The sequence below is a fragment of the Mizuhopecten yessoensis genome, unplaced genomic scaffold, assembly GCF_002113885.1.
Source record: "Mizuhopecten yessoensis strain PY_sf001 unplaced genomic scaffold, ASM211388v2 scaffold2699, whole genome shotgun sequence".
Taxonomy (NCBI): Eukaryota; Metazoa; Mollusca; class Bivalvia; order Pectinida; family Pectinidae; genus Mizuhopecten; species Mizuhopecten yessoensis.
The window spans coordinates 481,727-494,944 of NW_018404676.1; the positions used below are offsets into that span (position 1 = coordinate 481,727).

A 13,218-nucleotide genomic window follows, 5' to 3' on the forward strand; every position below is an offset into this window, starting at 1 on the left:
AGACTAAAAAAGGTACTCACCTTCCCGACGTGTGTTTTCCAAAATTAAGTCCAATTAAGAGCTTCCAACCGGGACAACAAGAGTGATAAATAGAAATTGAAAAGCAAGTTGTTTCAAAACTGTTGTAAGATGAAAATATTTATTATAATAAACCTGTTTATTCCGATAAAAAAATGACCAACGAGGTAATCAAATTTGACATCTTCCTTAGGCCATGTAACATTGTATAAACTGTATATTAGGGAGTGTCTTTTTAGAACGTATTAAGCTAGGAATAACCTAGCTTGCCTTCATTCAGACTGTTAACATGTTGACAGGTCGATGTCTCGTTCGGGGCCAGAAAATACTACGGACCGTGGAATTATACGGCCCCGTTTGTTGGCAAATACAATCCGCTTTGCCATAATACGTACCTTCCATATATCGAAAATAATTAGCTATTATCAATCAGAAACAAACTCTGTTTTCCGAGGTTCAAAAGTTGCCGCATAAACAACGCAATTTTAACGATTTTTTGCCAATTTCTTGGTTATATGCATCATCGGATACAACTAATCAGGTCCAATAAGTAATATGTAAATTGAAAATAATGTGCTAAAATATATTTTCATATTTTATTAATCAGGTTTCATGTGGTTTAAAGTGTTTATTCGTGTTCATGCTAACTCAAGCTTAAAAATAAGAAAAATAAGAAAAATAAAAATTGATAAGGTTAGTCTCGGTCCCTTTCATTTCTTCGTTGTTTCTTCTTAACGATTAATAACACACGCACACTCATTACATGACACCTATATAATTTTTATTTAAACCAATACATAACAATTCATGGCACATAGATAATAAAACGCCTTTTCATGTCAACAAATAACAATTTATCACAGTTTATATATTTGCCGGATATTCTTAATTTTAGACAAATCACATTTATATCGGCAGAACTATTTACAATTGATATTTTCTTTTTAACCACTTTATCTTTGTAAAGAAATATAGCAATGATCGATCGCTTAAATGTCAACTAGCTTTGTGTATGGTTTAATGGCATTTAATTGCATTAAACCAAAAAACTGCTAAATATGAATATATAATAAAAAAAACTCACCATCACATTTACATCAGTAGTTCTTCATGACCATATAATGGCAAATGCAATATACGGTCGGTCATTCAATCAATCAATTAATTGATCAATCGATCAATCAATCAATCTATATAGCATATCCCATATCGAAAACGTACATATCGAAGCTCCACACAGAATGCGTCATGGAATCAAAGGATAAAATTCCATGACATAATTTGCGTATTATGATATAAAACATGGGTGTATTTTGTGTTTGAGATGTAATAGGAAAGTGTGATTCTATCAAAAAACATTTAACAATCCGTTTCTTTCATGTTGTTTTTTCTCTCTTGATGGACGGCAGCGTATTATTCTTAAATTGTTTCTTTTTTTATTTTGTTTTCAGGCCACACATTCACGTTGGACATACAGACAGTGGTATTGAAGTTAAAAGCCCAGAAATAGGCAAAACAGGAAATCTTCCACCTGGGACCAACCAGGTTGTACTCCCTATTACAGGGAAACAACTTGGAAATAAAACGGTCTGCGTACAGGCACTGCCAACCACAGGGTAAGATGACAGCATTATGCAATAAAACATTTAAGCTTATATATAAAATTCTTTTATAGATAAAATGTTTATACCTTGGAATGTTTGTTTATAAAAAATATAAATATTCATATTTCACAACAATCTGCAAAACGTAAACCATTTCTAGCTTGCACTGTCAATTGCTGCCTCAGTCCAATTCCTCAATTTCACGAACAACTGTCGGTGTATTATTACTTTCGTCGGTTGTTTCTTCTGAAGTGCTTATTACAATCGTACCAAAAGCTTCCCTAAGATGACTGGGGTCGCCGGCCGTGAACGTTGGAAGGTGTAGGTCGGGGTACTGCGGGTATACGGGAGGCTGGGGCAAGTTCTTGGTCGTGTGTATTATTTCCTCTACGGTGCCCTCGTCGATTACATGCTGCACCTGGCTAAGCTTCTGCCTGTATTCGGTCAGGATGTTCTCCATGTGCTCTTTATATACGGTTAACTTGGATTCGTTCTCAAACGCCATTTCTTCGCATTTACGAACACTCTTATTTATGACTTTATCCAGTTCTGACTTCAATTTTGTAGATCTCTCCAGTACTGCTTTCCTAGCTTCCTTAGCGTCTATTTCGTTTCTCGCCAACTGATTTTCAGTGGCTTTCATTTGCTCTTTCAATAATGGTAGTTTCGTCTGCTCCAACAGTGTAATGTAGTTTTCAATGCTCGCTCGCTTTTCGGCCATTAACACAGATAATTTCTTGAATGGATGACATTGGTGTGTGGTTACTACACAGTCCTCACAGCACAATGTATCCTTACATTGCATGCAGGCAAACACTGCCTTTATTCCATGTGGCTTGCACACCAGATCGTTCTTTGGATCGTTCTCAAGTTGTCCATCGGTTTGCAGAGCGCATGCCATTTCTGAATAAAAGTAAAAATAAAAAATAAAAACTGTAATCAAACAAAAATGCAAAATATAAAGAGAGCAATCAAAAATTACATTCTATTTCACTACATACTCCTAAGTATCGAATATTGTTTTTGATATTTCGCTAATCTATTGAGTTATAAAAACTTGGACAGTGTCCGAGCTTTTTAAACCGCGGTACTAATCATGATGTAAAGACATGTTTATATCCTTACCGCAAAAAGTCTTTTAGAACATACATACACAAATACATCTATATTATTGATCAAATGTCATACTATACCGGTAACAACCAATCCTATAGTGTTTGTTTTAATGACACTCTCCTCATTATCCTAAATCATAGCAATACTGTATTTTCTTCTATGAAGGATCATACATGTATATATATGGCAACTGTAATTTCTTTTAATAAATGTGAAATAATAATATAGTTACTATCTTCATCCCAGTGTAAAATACATTCAAACTAAATACGGATACGGTGGTTATATAAAGATACGGTTCGATAAGAATATACTGAAAAGATTAAAGAGATATTTATCACATAATAAGGAAACGAGGGCAAATAATTTCAGATTACATAACGACCTTATAATGGAGACAATATGCACAGAGGAAGATGGCTGAATTATAAGATGAAATAGATTGTCCAAACTAGGCTTAGTTTAACAGCTGTTAAGATATATTTAGATTTATATAGAAGGAAATTTTATCAAGCGCTTTGTGACCAAGCGTGCAGAGACATGATATACACACGTATTACATGTAAACATTTCGCACAAATATCTCTTTGTGACAAACGTTAAACATTGTATAATGGACTAATACTGCTGTTAAATATAACGTGTACTAACTACGCAGGAAATTCAATATGATACAGCAGATTTATGTTCACCTGCATAATCAACAGTTGTTACCCAATATTAGTGGTGCCTTTGTTGATTCTATTAGGCAATTGCACACGTACACTACCTTAATCATTATACTACTTTGACCTATTCGTCTATGGCTATTAATAGAACAAGGATAGTAAATTATATCGAGCGGAAGTACTCCGTAATAAATTTGTCTAAAATATTAAGTACATTAGTTATATCGACAACAAAATCTGGAATAAGATTATGAAATTGTGATTCAATGAAGTTAACCAGGTCAATGTACACATATCCTTACATAAAACAGTCTAATTACCTGAAATCGAACCGTGTTATATCAGTGCGTCAAGGCAGATTGTTTACCTTCCGTGTGGCGTTAAGGACAGTCTAATACATAAATCAACACGTCGCCTTTAAAGTCCGGATTCGTATCTGAATAGTGAGTTCGAGAATAGTGATATAAAATTGTGTTTCAATAGAGTTATCCAGGCCAAAGAACACATATCCTTACATAATTACCTGATATCAAATCGTGTTATACCAGTGCGTAAGACAGATTATTAAAACTTCCGTGTGTCATAAGGTCATTCTAATACATAAATCGACAGGTCGCCTTTAAAGTCCGGATTCGTATCTGAATAGTGAGCCAGTGTGTATATACAGCGGTCTACAAACATGAACAAAGTATACTTACGTCTGATATATATATTGATAAAACACGCTTAAATCCTTATCGACGCGTCCTTTACAAATCATAGTAGATTATGGTATTGATATTGGATTTTTTGTTTATATCTAGTCAGTGAGTAACAGCGTTATCTTAAAATAATTATAGATTTATTTCGAATAATTTTCGGATTTTATTGTGAATTATAATATGCGAATAATATTTTAGTTAGGTTTTTGTTTCAATCAAGTATGGCATTCGCATATAGTCATTGTTTAATATATTTTTCAGTTGAAATAAAGATTACTCACTGCGTTTAACGTAATATTTAAGACGTCTTTTATTAATTTTCTGCTTCATTGGTACATGTATTGGTGAAACAAATGAAAAAAATCCTTATATGTGTTGTTGTTGAAGGACTGGACTTGACGAACACTGTTTTACAGTGCATATCACGAACCCAGGTATGTCATTTATTGTAAATCTACATTCATATTAAATGTTCTACATATTTCCGTGCTTGTACATCACAATTACAGAGAAGAAAAATTACTTACGTTATTTTCCATGTGTCACAGATTGATAAAAACAATTTATCTAATAGGACAATATTTATTCATCACAAACCATTTCATTAACCTAATTGTATATCATTTAACATTATTTATGTATCGCAAACATCTAACATAGGTTATGTATACTCTGTAAAGAATGTGTCATTGATAAATATCTGTAAAGTGTAAATGGATAACTTGTAGGTTCAACGCCAGTCGTCAGTACAGTAAGTACACATGTAACAATTCTATATTCATTTAGGATTTTCTTTAGTCTTGTGTCTGAAATACATTAAAGAGATGCATTGGTTTGAATTTGGGACATCGCTATACAATGATATCTATATGATTTTACTTTATATAACTGAGATGTCAGAAACACCGATGATGATGTTTTATACCTGCTTGTTATTCACTAATTAATTTGACAAAATAGTACATGTTACATGAATAAAATTTATACAACAATATACCGCGTTTCTTTCGTTAGATGCCGTGATTGAATTTTTTTTCAAACAAAAATAAAATCAAACATCCATTTAAATACACACACAAAAAACCCCATATAAAATGGCGATGTGTATAATATGATTTTTTTGTAATATGTTAAAATTATAACGATGCATTTAAATATTTTTACTTTCACAGAGTAACCCACATTTCAAAATACCGACACTTCCAGATGGATCGACGGTATCATGTGATATCAACAAAGCCTGTCACATGATCTTACATCAAACACCTGACCCTGTAGCGGGATGGTAAAACATAACCTACCTTATATATTCATGTGTATAGAAATCTTATTTTTCGTCGAAGCAACGATTTTTAAGTTTCCCAATAATAAACAATAGAAATCAAACAGCATGTTGATTTATGATTGCACAAACCAGATTGCTTGCGATTTTCTTCACTAATGGACCAGTTTCTATTAATGTTATTAAATGTATTTTGTCGTTAATAACGTGAAAATTGGCTTACTACTTACACCGTTTTTTGAGGACGCTTTAAAAAAATCTGCCGTAAAGAGTCCAATCTTACTTATGAGACACAAATTGTAAACGATATGGAAATACCATTTGACAATAAGAAATCTTAACACTGTAAATTAAGTCCATGTAGCAAGCAGTTTTATATGTATATTCAGCGAAAATATAGCAGATGTTTCAATGTTTTTGATTGTTATGATATGCAATAATCATAAATCATTTTTGAAGAAATAATATTTCCAAATTTGTTTTTATAGTATAATTGAATGGCAATAACAAATCGACTTCAAATTGTCTGCATTGAAGACAAACTAATCACATTTTAACAGAATAAAAAAAGATAACCATATTTCAATGTTATTCAACAGCCCCTCTGTCACAGCCGATGCTATTCCTGGTGGTCTTCATGTTATGAGCCCTACTTTACCAACAAACGGAGAGTGTAGAACGGACGTTTCCTTCACTCCGAGTGGACAAGGGGATAGGCATATCTGTCTGACGGCTGCATTGCCAAGGTAAATATCAAACTCATTCACAGATATTTATCTAGTAATAAACAGGCAAGGGTCTGTGTTTTCAATATTTGCATTGTTTAATAAAAGTATACAAACTGTATAACGCTCTATAATACTTTAAAGAAAAGAAATCGACAGCGGTTTACATAGATTAGATCTAAAACAATAACATTTGGTAAGAAAAAACATGACAACAATGTTCAAAGTCATGCACAGTAAAAAAAAAAAAGGACATAGTAAAACATGAAAGGTTCATTTGTAAGTATGAAGCTTAATTAAAAGCAGTTGTAAATATACATTGTATAGGCTTTCAAGGACTTCTCAAATACACTTAACGATTCACATGTCCCGAGGAAAGTTGGATCTCTTCCATAACTCAGTGATATTACTGTAAGTGATAGTGCATGGTCATCTTGGTGATAATACTCAAGTGACTGATCAGCCGGATAAGTATTTATATTCAGTTTTGAATTGCATTGTTATCTATATTTATATTAATTGAAATAATACCAATTACAATAAATTATAAAGATAGTAATGTGCCTTCAGTATACCTTTATTACCACTTATATTCACCATTCGAATAATTATGCTTTTGTATTCTTTCAGCGCTACAGGTGAAAAGCGATGTTACAATCTACATGTTCCCGTAGGATCTCCAGGTACATTCAAAGGCGATCACCAATATATGTGAACATTGTCTATTTAGTGTCTACCTCGGTCGGCTTATATTGCTTTGTATAGATCACTTTCAACCATTCAGCTTAAAACATAGGGGAAAATGACGTTGATAAATACGTCTTGTTTTAATGACGTTCCTTAAAATGTACTTTTCACCTAAAGAAAATGCAAGGAGTTGGGTGAAATTTAGTCTACAAAATGATGTTTATTGAAAACGAAAATAGAAAAACAAGAAAGATTTTAAATGTTAATAACACAATACATTTCTAGTCATCTTTTTGACCATACCGATTTGTCAATATTTTTGTTGTTGTTGTTTTAGTTTTCCTTTTATAATTATAGCAGCAACGCCCTGTGAGAGTCAGAACTGCCAACATGGTGGACTATGTACAGGTGATCCGTCAGGTAGTACCGCCACGTGTTCCTGTGCCGCCGGGTACTCTGGGACGGACTGTAGTACAGGTAAGTTATGCGGCCCACAATGTGAATAAAGCTTTACAATATAGCTATAGTACATTACTTGGTTTGAGGTTATCAATATTAAGCATTTGAGGGTAATGATTATTAGATATTATAGCGTTTAAACATTGGATGAAAGTGTCAATTAATAACAAAGCATTATTTGTAGTTGTATTTAAAAGTGTGTATGTTTTCTATTTCAATCAGTGATCAAAGATACAAATTAAAACTTTTTCAGAAAATATTGAATTATAAAGTATTCTTCAAGCTCTGCTTGTGTTAGATAGATTACGGAGGAAATATCTAATTAATCATGACTCTCCCATATAGCGCAGTTTTTTTCTTTCTAATTTTCCAAGCTGTTAATACTTCAACAGAGAAATACCAATGCAGTGATATTCCTAATGTTGCTAGTGTGGGATTCTTCACATACCTTGCAAAAAATCGAATACTAAAAATCCAGTTAATAATCCCATTTATTTTTTTATTGAAGTTGGAGCTCATAATGTCGGCGATACGGCTGGAAATTCGATACAACCGGTAAATACGTAAATTTCTTTTAATAATTAATTATTATTGATTCGCCAAACTAAGATTCGTCATCGATAGGTTTACGTTTCCTTTATATCCCGCAGAGTTAGTTCTTGATTCATGGTAATATTAATTTTCTTATCTTACAAATCAATAAATACATAAGTATCAAAATATCCAAACATGGGATTTGCAGATTGAGAATAATCTTTTGGCTCTGGAAATGACAGTTGATCAAATTAGAATCGAAGAGGGTCACGGGACCTAACGTATCTTCACGTAGGCCTATATTACGGTTTTTGATCGTTATTACGAAACATTGTATCCCCTGTACTGTAAATCTCAAATCTTGTCCCCACTTTCTACTGCTGAATTCGACTTTTTACATTCAACGGTACTCTTGAACTATTTATTTCACAGTTTTCGCCAATTTTGATTTTAACGATGACAAAATATGAAAATAAATCAAACATTTCCCGTTTTACAGTAGTATGTATATACAATTCAAATCCCCTTTCAGAACGCCCCCCTCACCTCACTCTTATGGTTACTGACACTGCAATGCCCAAAACCTTTTCTTGTTTTGTATATATATCACACTGATTACCATTTCAGAGTGCTGGCTCCCCTCCTGTAGTTACCGACACCGTTGTGCCCGATACCATATCATGTGTTGTCAACACCGTCTGTCATGTACCTCTCCTAGTAACAGGAGATCCAAACAACCCGTAGGTTTAAATCAACATGGAAAATATATTTAAGGATGTAGTCTTCTGTGATGAAAACATTTTTATATAAAACTATTTTTCTTGGGGTTTTTTTAGGGAAAAGGAGTTACTGGCAAAATAGAAAATGCAATGGGTACTATGCAAAACAAATTATAACAATAGTGTGTTAACAGAAATCTACAAATGTTAGCGAAATTGATAAAAAAAACCCCACAGTTTTTACTTTTAAATCATGGAATTGAAACTTCTTTAATTTTTTCTCAAGAAAACAATTTAACTTTCCCTTACCCCTTATTTTTTAATATTTGATTAAAAATACTTATTTTTCTACCCTTTTCCATATTTAACGAATGAAATAAAACGTTCTACAATTAACCTTTTTGTATTATTTAATTGTTTAAAATCAAGTGTGTTTCTCTTCCTAAGGCAGGGGAAACAAATGGTCGGGAAGTTCTGTTTTAACCACATTACTTTTTGTGTTATTTTTCACTTTTAAAGGATAAAAATTGAAAAAGAGCTTCAGTAAATAAGTATTGAAATATGTTGTACACTTTTCCGCTTTATTGCATATTATTTTAATAATTGTAACATTTGAAACTTTAAAATCAACTTGCTACAGTGGAAAAGGTCTATGCAATGCTACTGCTATTGATAAATCTAACTTTCAGAATCGCAGTTTCCAGATATTCAAATGGTTGCCAGTCTGTTCGTTTTTTAAACATGTGATAAAACATCTGCAAGCAATAGGCATCTAGTTTTTTGACATATCTTAAGATGCAAGTTTGCTTTTAAAATTGATAATAATTTGTAAACGTTCATGAAATCCGTAAACCTAGATCAAAACGAAATTTGACCCTATTTGAAATGTCAGAAATGTACAAAAATCCTTCAGGTTTTGATAAGTTGAAAATTATTTACTTCTGAGGTTTCATTTTAATGTGTATTTATGTAGAAATCTATATAGGATATATAAACATATATATATATTCTATGGGAATACTGCCTGCCTAATAACAGCTTTATCCTATTTATTATGGGCTATTTCATCGTGGTTAGTGCAATTCAATTAGAATTACAAATGTAAAAAACAAATATCTTGTACTGTTTTATCGCGTAGAAATACAATCGTCGTATGTTTGTTAACATTATTGATAATGCATGTTGATAATATAATATCTCTATATAAAAAAGAATGTTTATTTCGCAGACCCACTCTTACCCCAGTCTGGAATGACCCAGGAACACAGATTGGAAAGGTGTCAGTTCCCCAGCCTCCACACCAGCTTCCAGGAAGTCCACCAGGAACCTACAAAGGTGACGTCACAGTGACAAGTACGACAGTGGGAAGCCATACTTCATGTGTTCAAACTGCTGCCGTGACAGGGTCAGTCAGTACATTCTGTTCATTTATGATAAACAATTTCTTAAAACAATAACAATACAGATATATTGCAAAATTGGTCCGATAAGGCTGAAATCACAAGCCAATAATATCTAAACAATCAACGAAATTGTTTATATTTTATTTCTGTCTCTTTCTTACATATTTTGGATTCCATGTAAACAACAAAATCATGAACACTCCTTTTTAATGATTAACCATTGATTTTTTTATTGATTTTTTCTTAGAAACACTGCACAGACTGTGTGTTTTAATGTGAACGTGATTGGTTCGCTTCCACCTGGAAGCACTGCAACGTCTTCTGGACAACAGGTATAGTTACACGTACTTGTCACTATAATAGTACATATATTATAAAAGTGAAGGAAGTGTTTTGTGTTCACAATTTAGTAAACAATTCGTTATTTGTTACTGCGAGTCACATCTAGGCTGGTTGTTCTGTTATACATGTATTTCGTTTAACAATTTGAAAACAGTTAATTTTATAAAAGCGATAAACTGATAGTGTTTTGTTTTATTCGTCTTCGGGTTTTTAGGTTTTGTTTTTATATAAATGCGTGTGTTCATGCTGTCTTTGCCTTTTTTATGCTTCGTCGCTTCGCATTGTTTGTCTTTTCGTAATTATTTATGTTTCGAACTCTCATTTTATTTGTACTGTGATTTTTTCTTCAAGATTGTAGAACCCACTCTTCCCGATGGGTCGGTGGTCAAATGCTCAAAAGGCAAATCCTGTCATATCCTCATCCATACTGCTCCTAAAGGATCACAGTGGTACGTAACACTACTGTTGTCATATCCTCAACCTCACTGCTCCTAAAGGATCACAGTGGTACGTAACACTACTGTTGTCCTATCCTCATCCATACTGCTCCTAAAGGATCACAGTGGTACGTAACGCTACTGTTGTCCTATCCTCATCCACACTGCTCCTAAAGGATCACAGTAGTACGTAACACTACTGTTGTCCTATCCTAAACCACACTGCTCCTAAATGATCACAGTGGTACGTAACACTACTGTTGTCATATCCTCATCCACACTGCTCCTAAAGGATCACAGTAGCGTACGGTGGCCTTGGGTGATATTTCTGTACAATGAATAACCCCTGTAATATTACATGTATCAAAAGTTTAAAAAAAAAATCAGCTCTGAAATTGGCATAATCATGATGAATTGGACTATGTGGGCTTCACATTTAAAAAAAAGTCGAATTTGACTTGAGACCACATTTTTGGCATTTACGAATCTGTGTCAACACAACAAAAGCTAGCTTTTCATGTAGTCTATTTTTGTACTCAGCACATGTGTAAATATTGTGAAAAATCCAGTTTGACGACCTATGTTAAAACGTGGGTGTCTGTGACCGAGTAGGTGATATTTAATTTAAGACATGTTTTTAGAAACAAATTTCTACTTGCGTGGGTCAAATTTTGGGTTAGAAATCATGTTTTTTGCATTGTTTGGCGTTTTTTGATGTGGTAACCATAGTTTTCACAAGTCCCAAATCTGGGGAAATCACTTTTTGAAAAAATATTCATTCTTCTAAAAAACCGTATTCAAATGTAGGTGTGTTGTGCAGGATGAATCCACTATCCATGATTATCCGAGACATGCCCTTTATTTTTAGGGTCAAGCCATTTCTTCTGTACTCTGTTACCTGAGTGCGATACGAAACAAATTATGGTACAGTTCCATAGTTCACATACGTGGATGATGGTGGGCTGGTGGGCTATTCTTATCGCCCTGCGTCCCCGGTCCGTGGTCCGTGGTCCGTCCTTAAACAGTTCTTCTCAGGAAGAGCCAAAGGGATCTTTTCAAAGTTTATATGTAGTCTTCCCTTGGTCCCTAGTTGTGCAAATTTACTTTTGAGAATGATCAGATAAACGAAATGGCCGACAGGCAGCCATCTTGTATTTTTAAAGTGAAAGTTTGTTATCGCTATTTCTCAATAAGGACTGGGGAGATCTTTCTCAAATTTAAAATATATGTTCCCCTTGGTATGTAGTTGTGCATGTTTTCTTATGAGACTGATCGGATAAACAAATCTTTGAAAAGATTTGTACACTTGAGGTTTGTTAGTGCTAATTCCCAGGAATTACTTGAGGGTTCGTTCTCACATTTATATATGCAGGTTCCCCACTGTTCTTTTTTGTCCATGTTTACTATTGAAACTGATCAGATAAACATAATGGCCACCACTCTGCCATTTTCGATTTTTGACATTGAAGGTTTGTTAGTACTACTTCTCAGGAATTACTTAAGGGATCTTTCTCAAATCTGATATGTAGGTTCCCCTTGATCCCTCGTTGTGCATGTGATATATTGTGTCTGATCATTTAAACAACATGGCCGAAAAAGAACTTAACAGATTTTTCTCATATTCAGTAATCGGTTCTATTTCTTTCACATTAAGTACTGTACTAGTAAATATGTGATATGATAAACTCACTTTGAAGGTTGTCATGTATACACATCAGAATTAAGTTTAGATCAAAAGTTACCTCAAGTTGCATTTACTGTTAACATGACAAGATCAAACAGATTAAAGAAAAGAAGAGAAAAGATCGAACTGACAAAGAACTAATGAAGATGGTACAATGGTGGGCGCCAAGATCCCTCTGGGATCTCTTGTTTGTTTTTGTTTTTAAATTTGTAACTTTGAACTTAAGTGAATATAAAATATGCCATACAATAATTAAGAGGACAATTTTTGACTTTAACTAAGCTTGATTGTATTTGCTTGCCATAGCGATCCCAGAGTCGCCGAGAAACGAAAAATTTCTGGTGGTATCAATGTGTTCGCCCCAGTAAAGGACACTGACGGGACGTGTGTAACGGACATCAGACTCCCATCAGACACTGTAGGCAATCAACATATTTGCTTCCAAGTAGCACCAAACACTATTGGGTAAGGGAGAACGCAATGTAATTATCTTACTGAAAACAACATCGTCCTAACAAAGTAGAATCTACTCCTATACCATGTATATTTACTATCAATTCAAAAATTGAAGTATCATTTAAACATCAAGAGGAAATACTGATTACGTTACTGTATCTAAGTTCTCTTTAACAGAATAACTCGGCAAAAGACTGTATGGTTTGAGCCTTTGGATATAATTTATTTTCAAATCAATAATTCATCTAAGTTTTAACTGGCCAGTGGTTTGAAATGTTGTTCAAGATTTGGATTTGACGGATTCGATTGCTTCAAAAGGCTAAAACCATTATAGTCCCTAATTATGACTGTAATATTAATATTTTGATGTTTTTTATGATTCA

General features: G+C 33.5%; 2 protein-coding genes across 3 annotated transcripts in view; one reads left to right on the forward strand and one right to left on the reverse strand.

Moving 5' to 3' along the window:
* The first annotated feature begins 158 nt into the window (after window positions 1-158).
* Window positions 159-13,218, forward strand: part of LOC110446461 (neurogenic locus notch homolog protein 3-like) — a 39,273-nt gene continuing 26,213 nt past the window's right edge. Inside the window, exons 1-13 of the mRNA XM_021491624.1 lie at window positions 159-1,634; window positions 4,495-4,541; window positions 4,836-4,858; window positions 5,280-5,392; window positions 5,989-6,135; window positions 6,745-6,797; window positions 7,159-7,278; window positions 7,769-7,815; window positions 8,422-8,534; window positions 9,742-9,918; window positions 10,164-10,248; window positions 10,610-10,707; window positions 12,686-12,844. Coding sequence (XP_021347299.1) covers window positions 1,417-1,634; window positions 4,495-4,541; window positions 4,836-4,858; window positions 5,280-5,392; window positions 5,989-6,135; window positions 6,745-6,797; window positions 7,159-7,278; window positions 7,769-7,815; window positions 8,422-8,534; window positions 9,742-9,918; window positions 10,164-10,248; window positions 10,610-10,707; window positions 12,686-12,844 — 1,400 coding nt within the window. The 5' untranslated portion in view covers window positions 159-1,416. The remainder of the gene's footprint in view (window positions 1,635-4,494; window positions 4,542-4,835; window positions 4,859-5,279; window positions 5,393-5,988; window positions 6,136-6,744; window positions 6,798-7,158; window positions 7,279-7,768; window positions 7,816-8,421; window positions 8,535-9,741; window positions 9,919-10,163; window positions 10,249-10,609; window positions 10,708-12,685; window positions 12,845-13,218) is intronic.
* Window positions 1,542-4,013, reverse strand: LOC110446462. 2 transcript variants are annotated; one of them, XM_021491626.1, is made up of 2 exons: window positions 3,930-4,013; window positions 1,542-2,525 (listed from the first exon to the last, which is right to left on the reverse strand). In XM_021491626.1, exon 2 carries the CDS (start codon window positions 2,521-2,523, stop codon window positions 1,804-1,806), a length of 720 nt encoding a protein of 239 aa, XP_021347301.1. In that variant the 5' UTR covers window positions 2,524-2,525; window positions 3,930-4,013; the 3' UTR covers window positions 1,542-1,803. The 2 variants fall into 2 exon arrangements, with proteins under 2 accessions (XP_021347301.1, XP_021347300.1); XM_021491625.1 differs by lacking the exon at window positions 3,930-4,013 and adding an exon at window positions 3,727-3,923.

Bases quoted from the DNA above. Each gene is read 5' to 3' on its own strand.
- LOC110446462 (XM_021491626.1), bottom strand. From the start codon at position 2,523: ATGGCATGCGCTCTGCAAACCGATGGACAACTTGAGAACGATCCAAAG.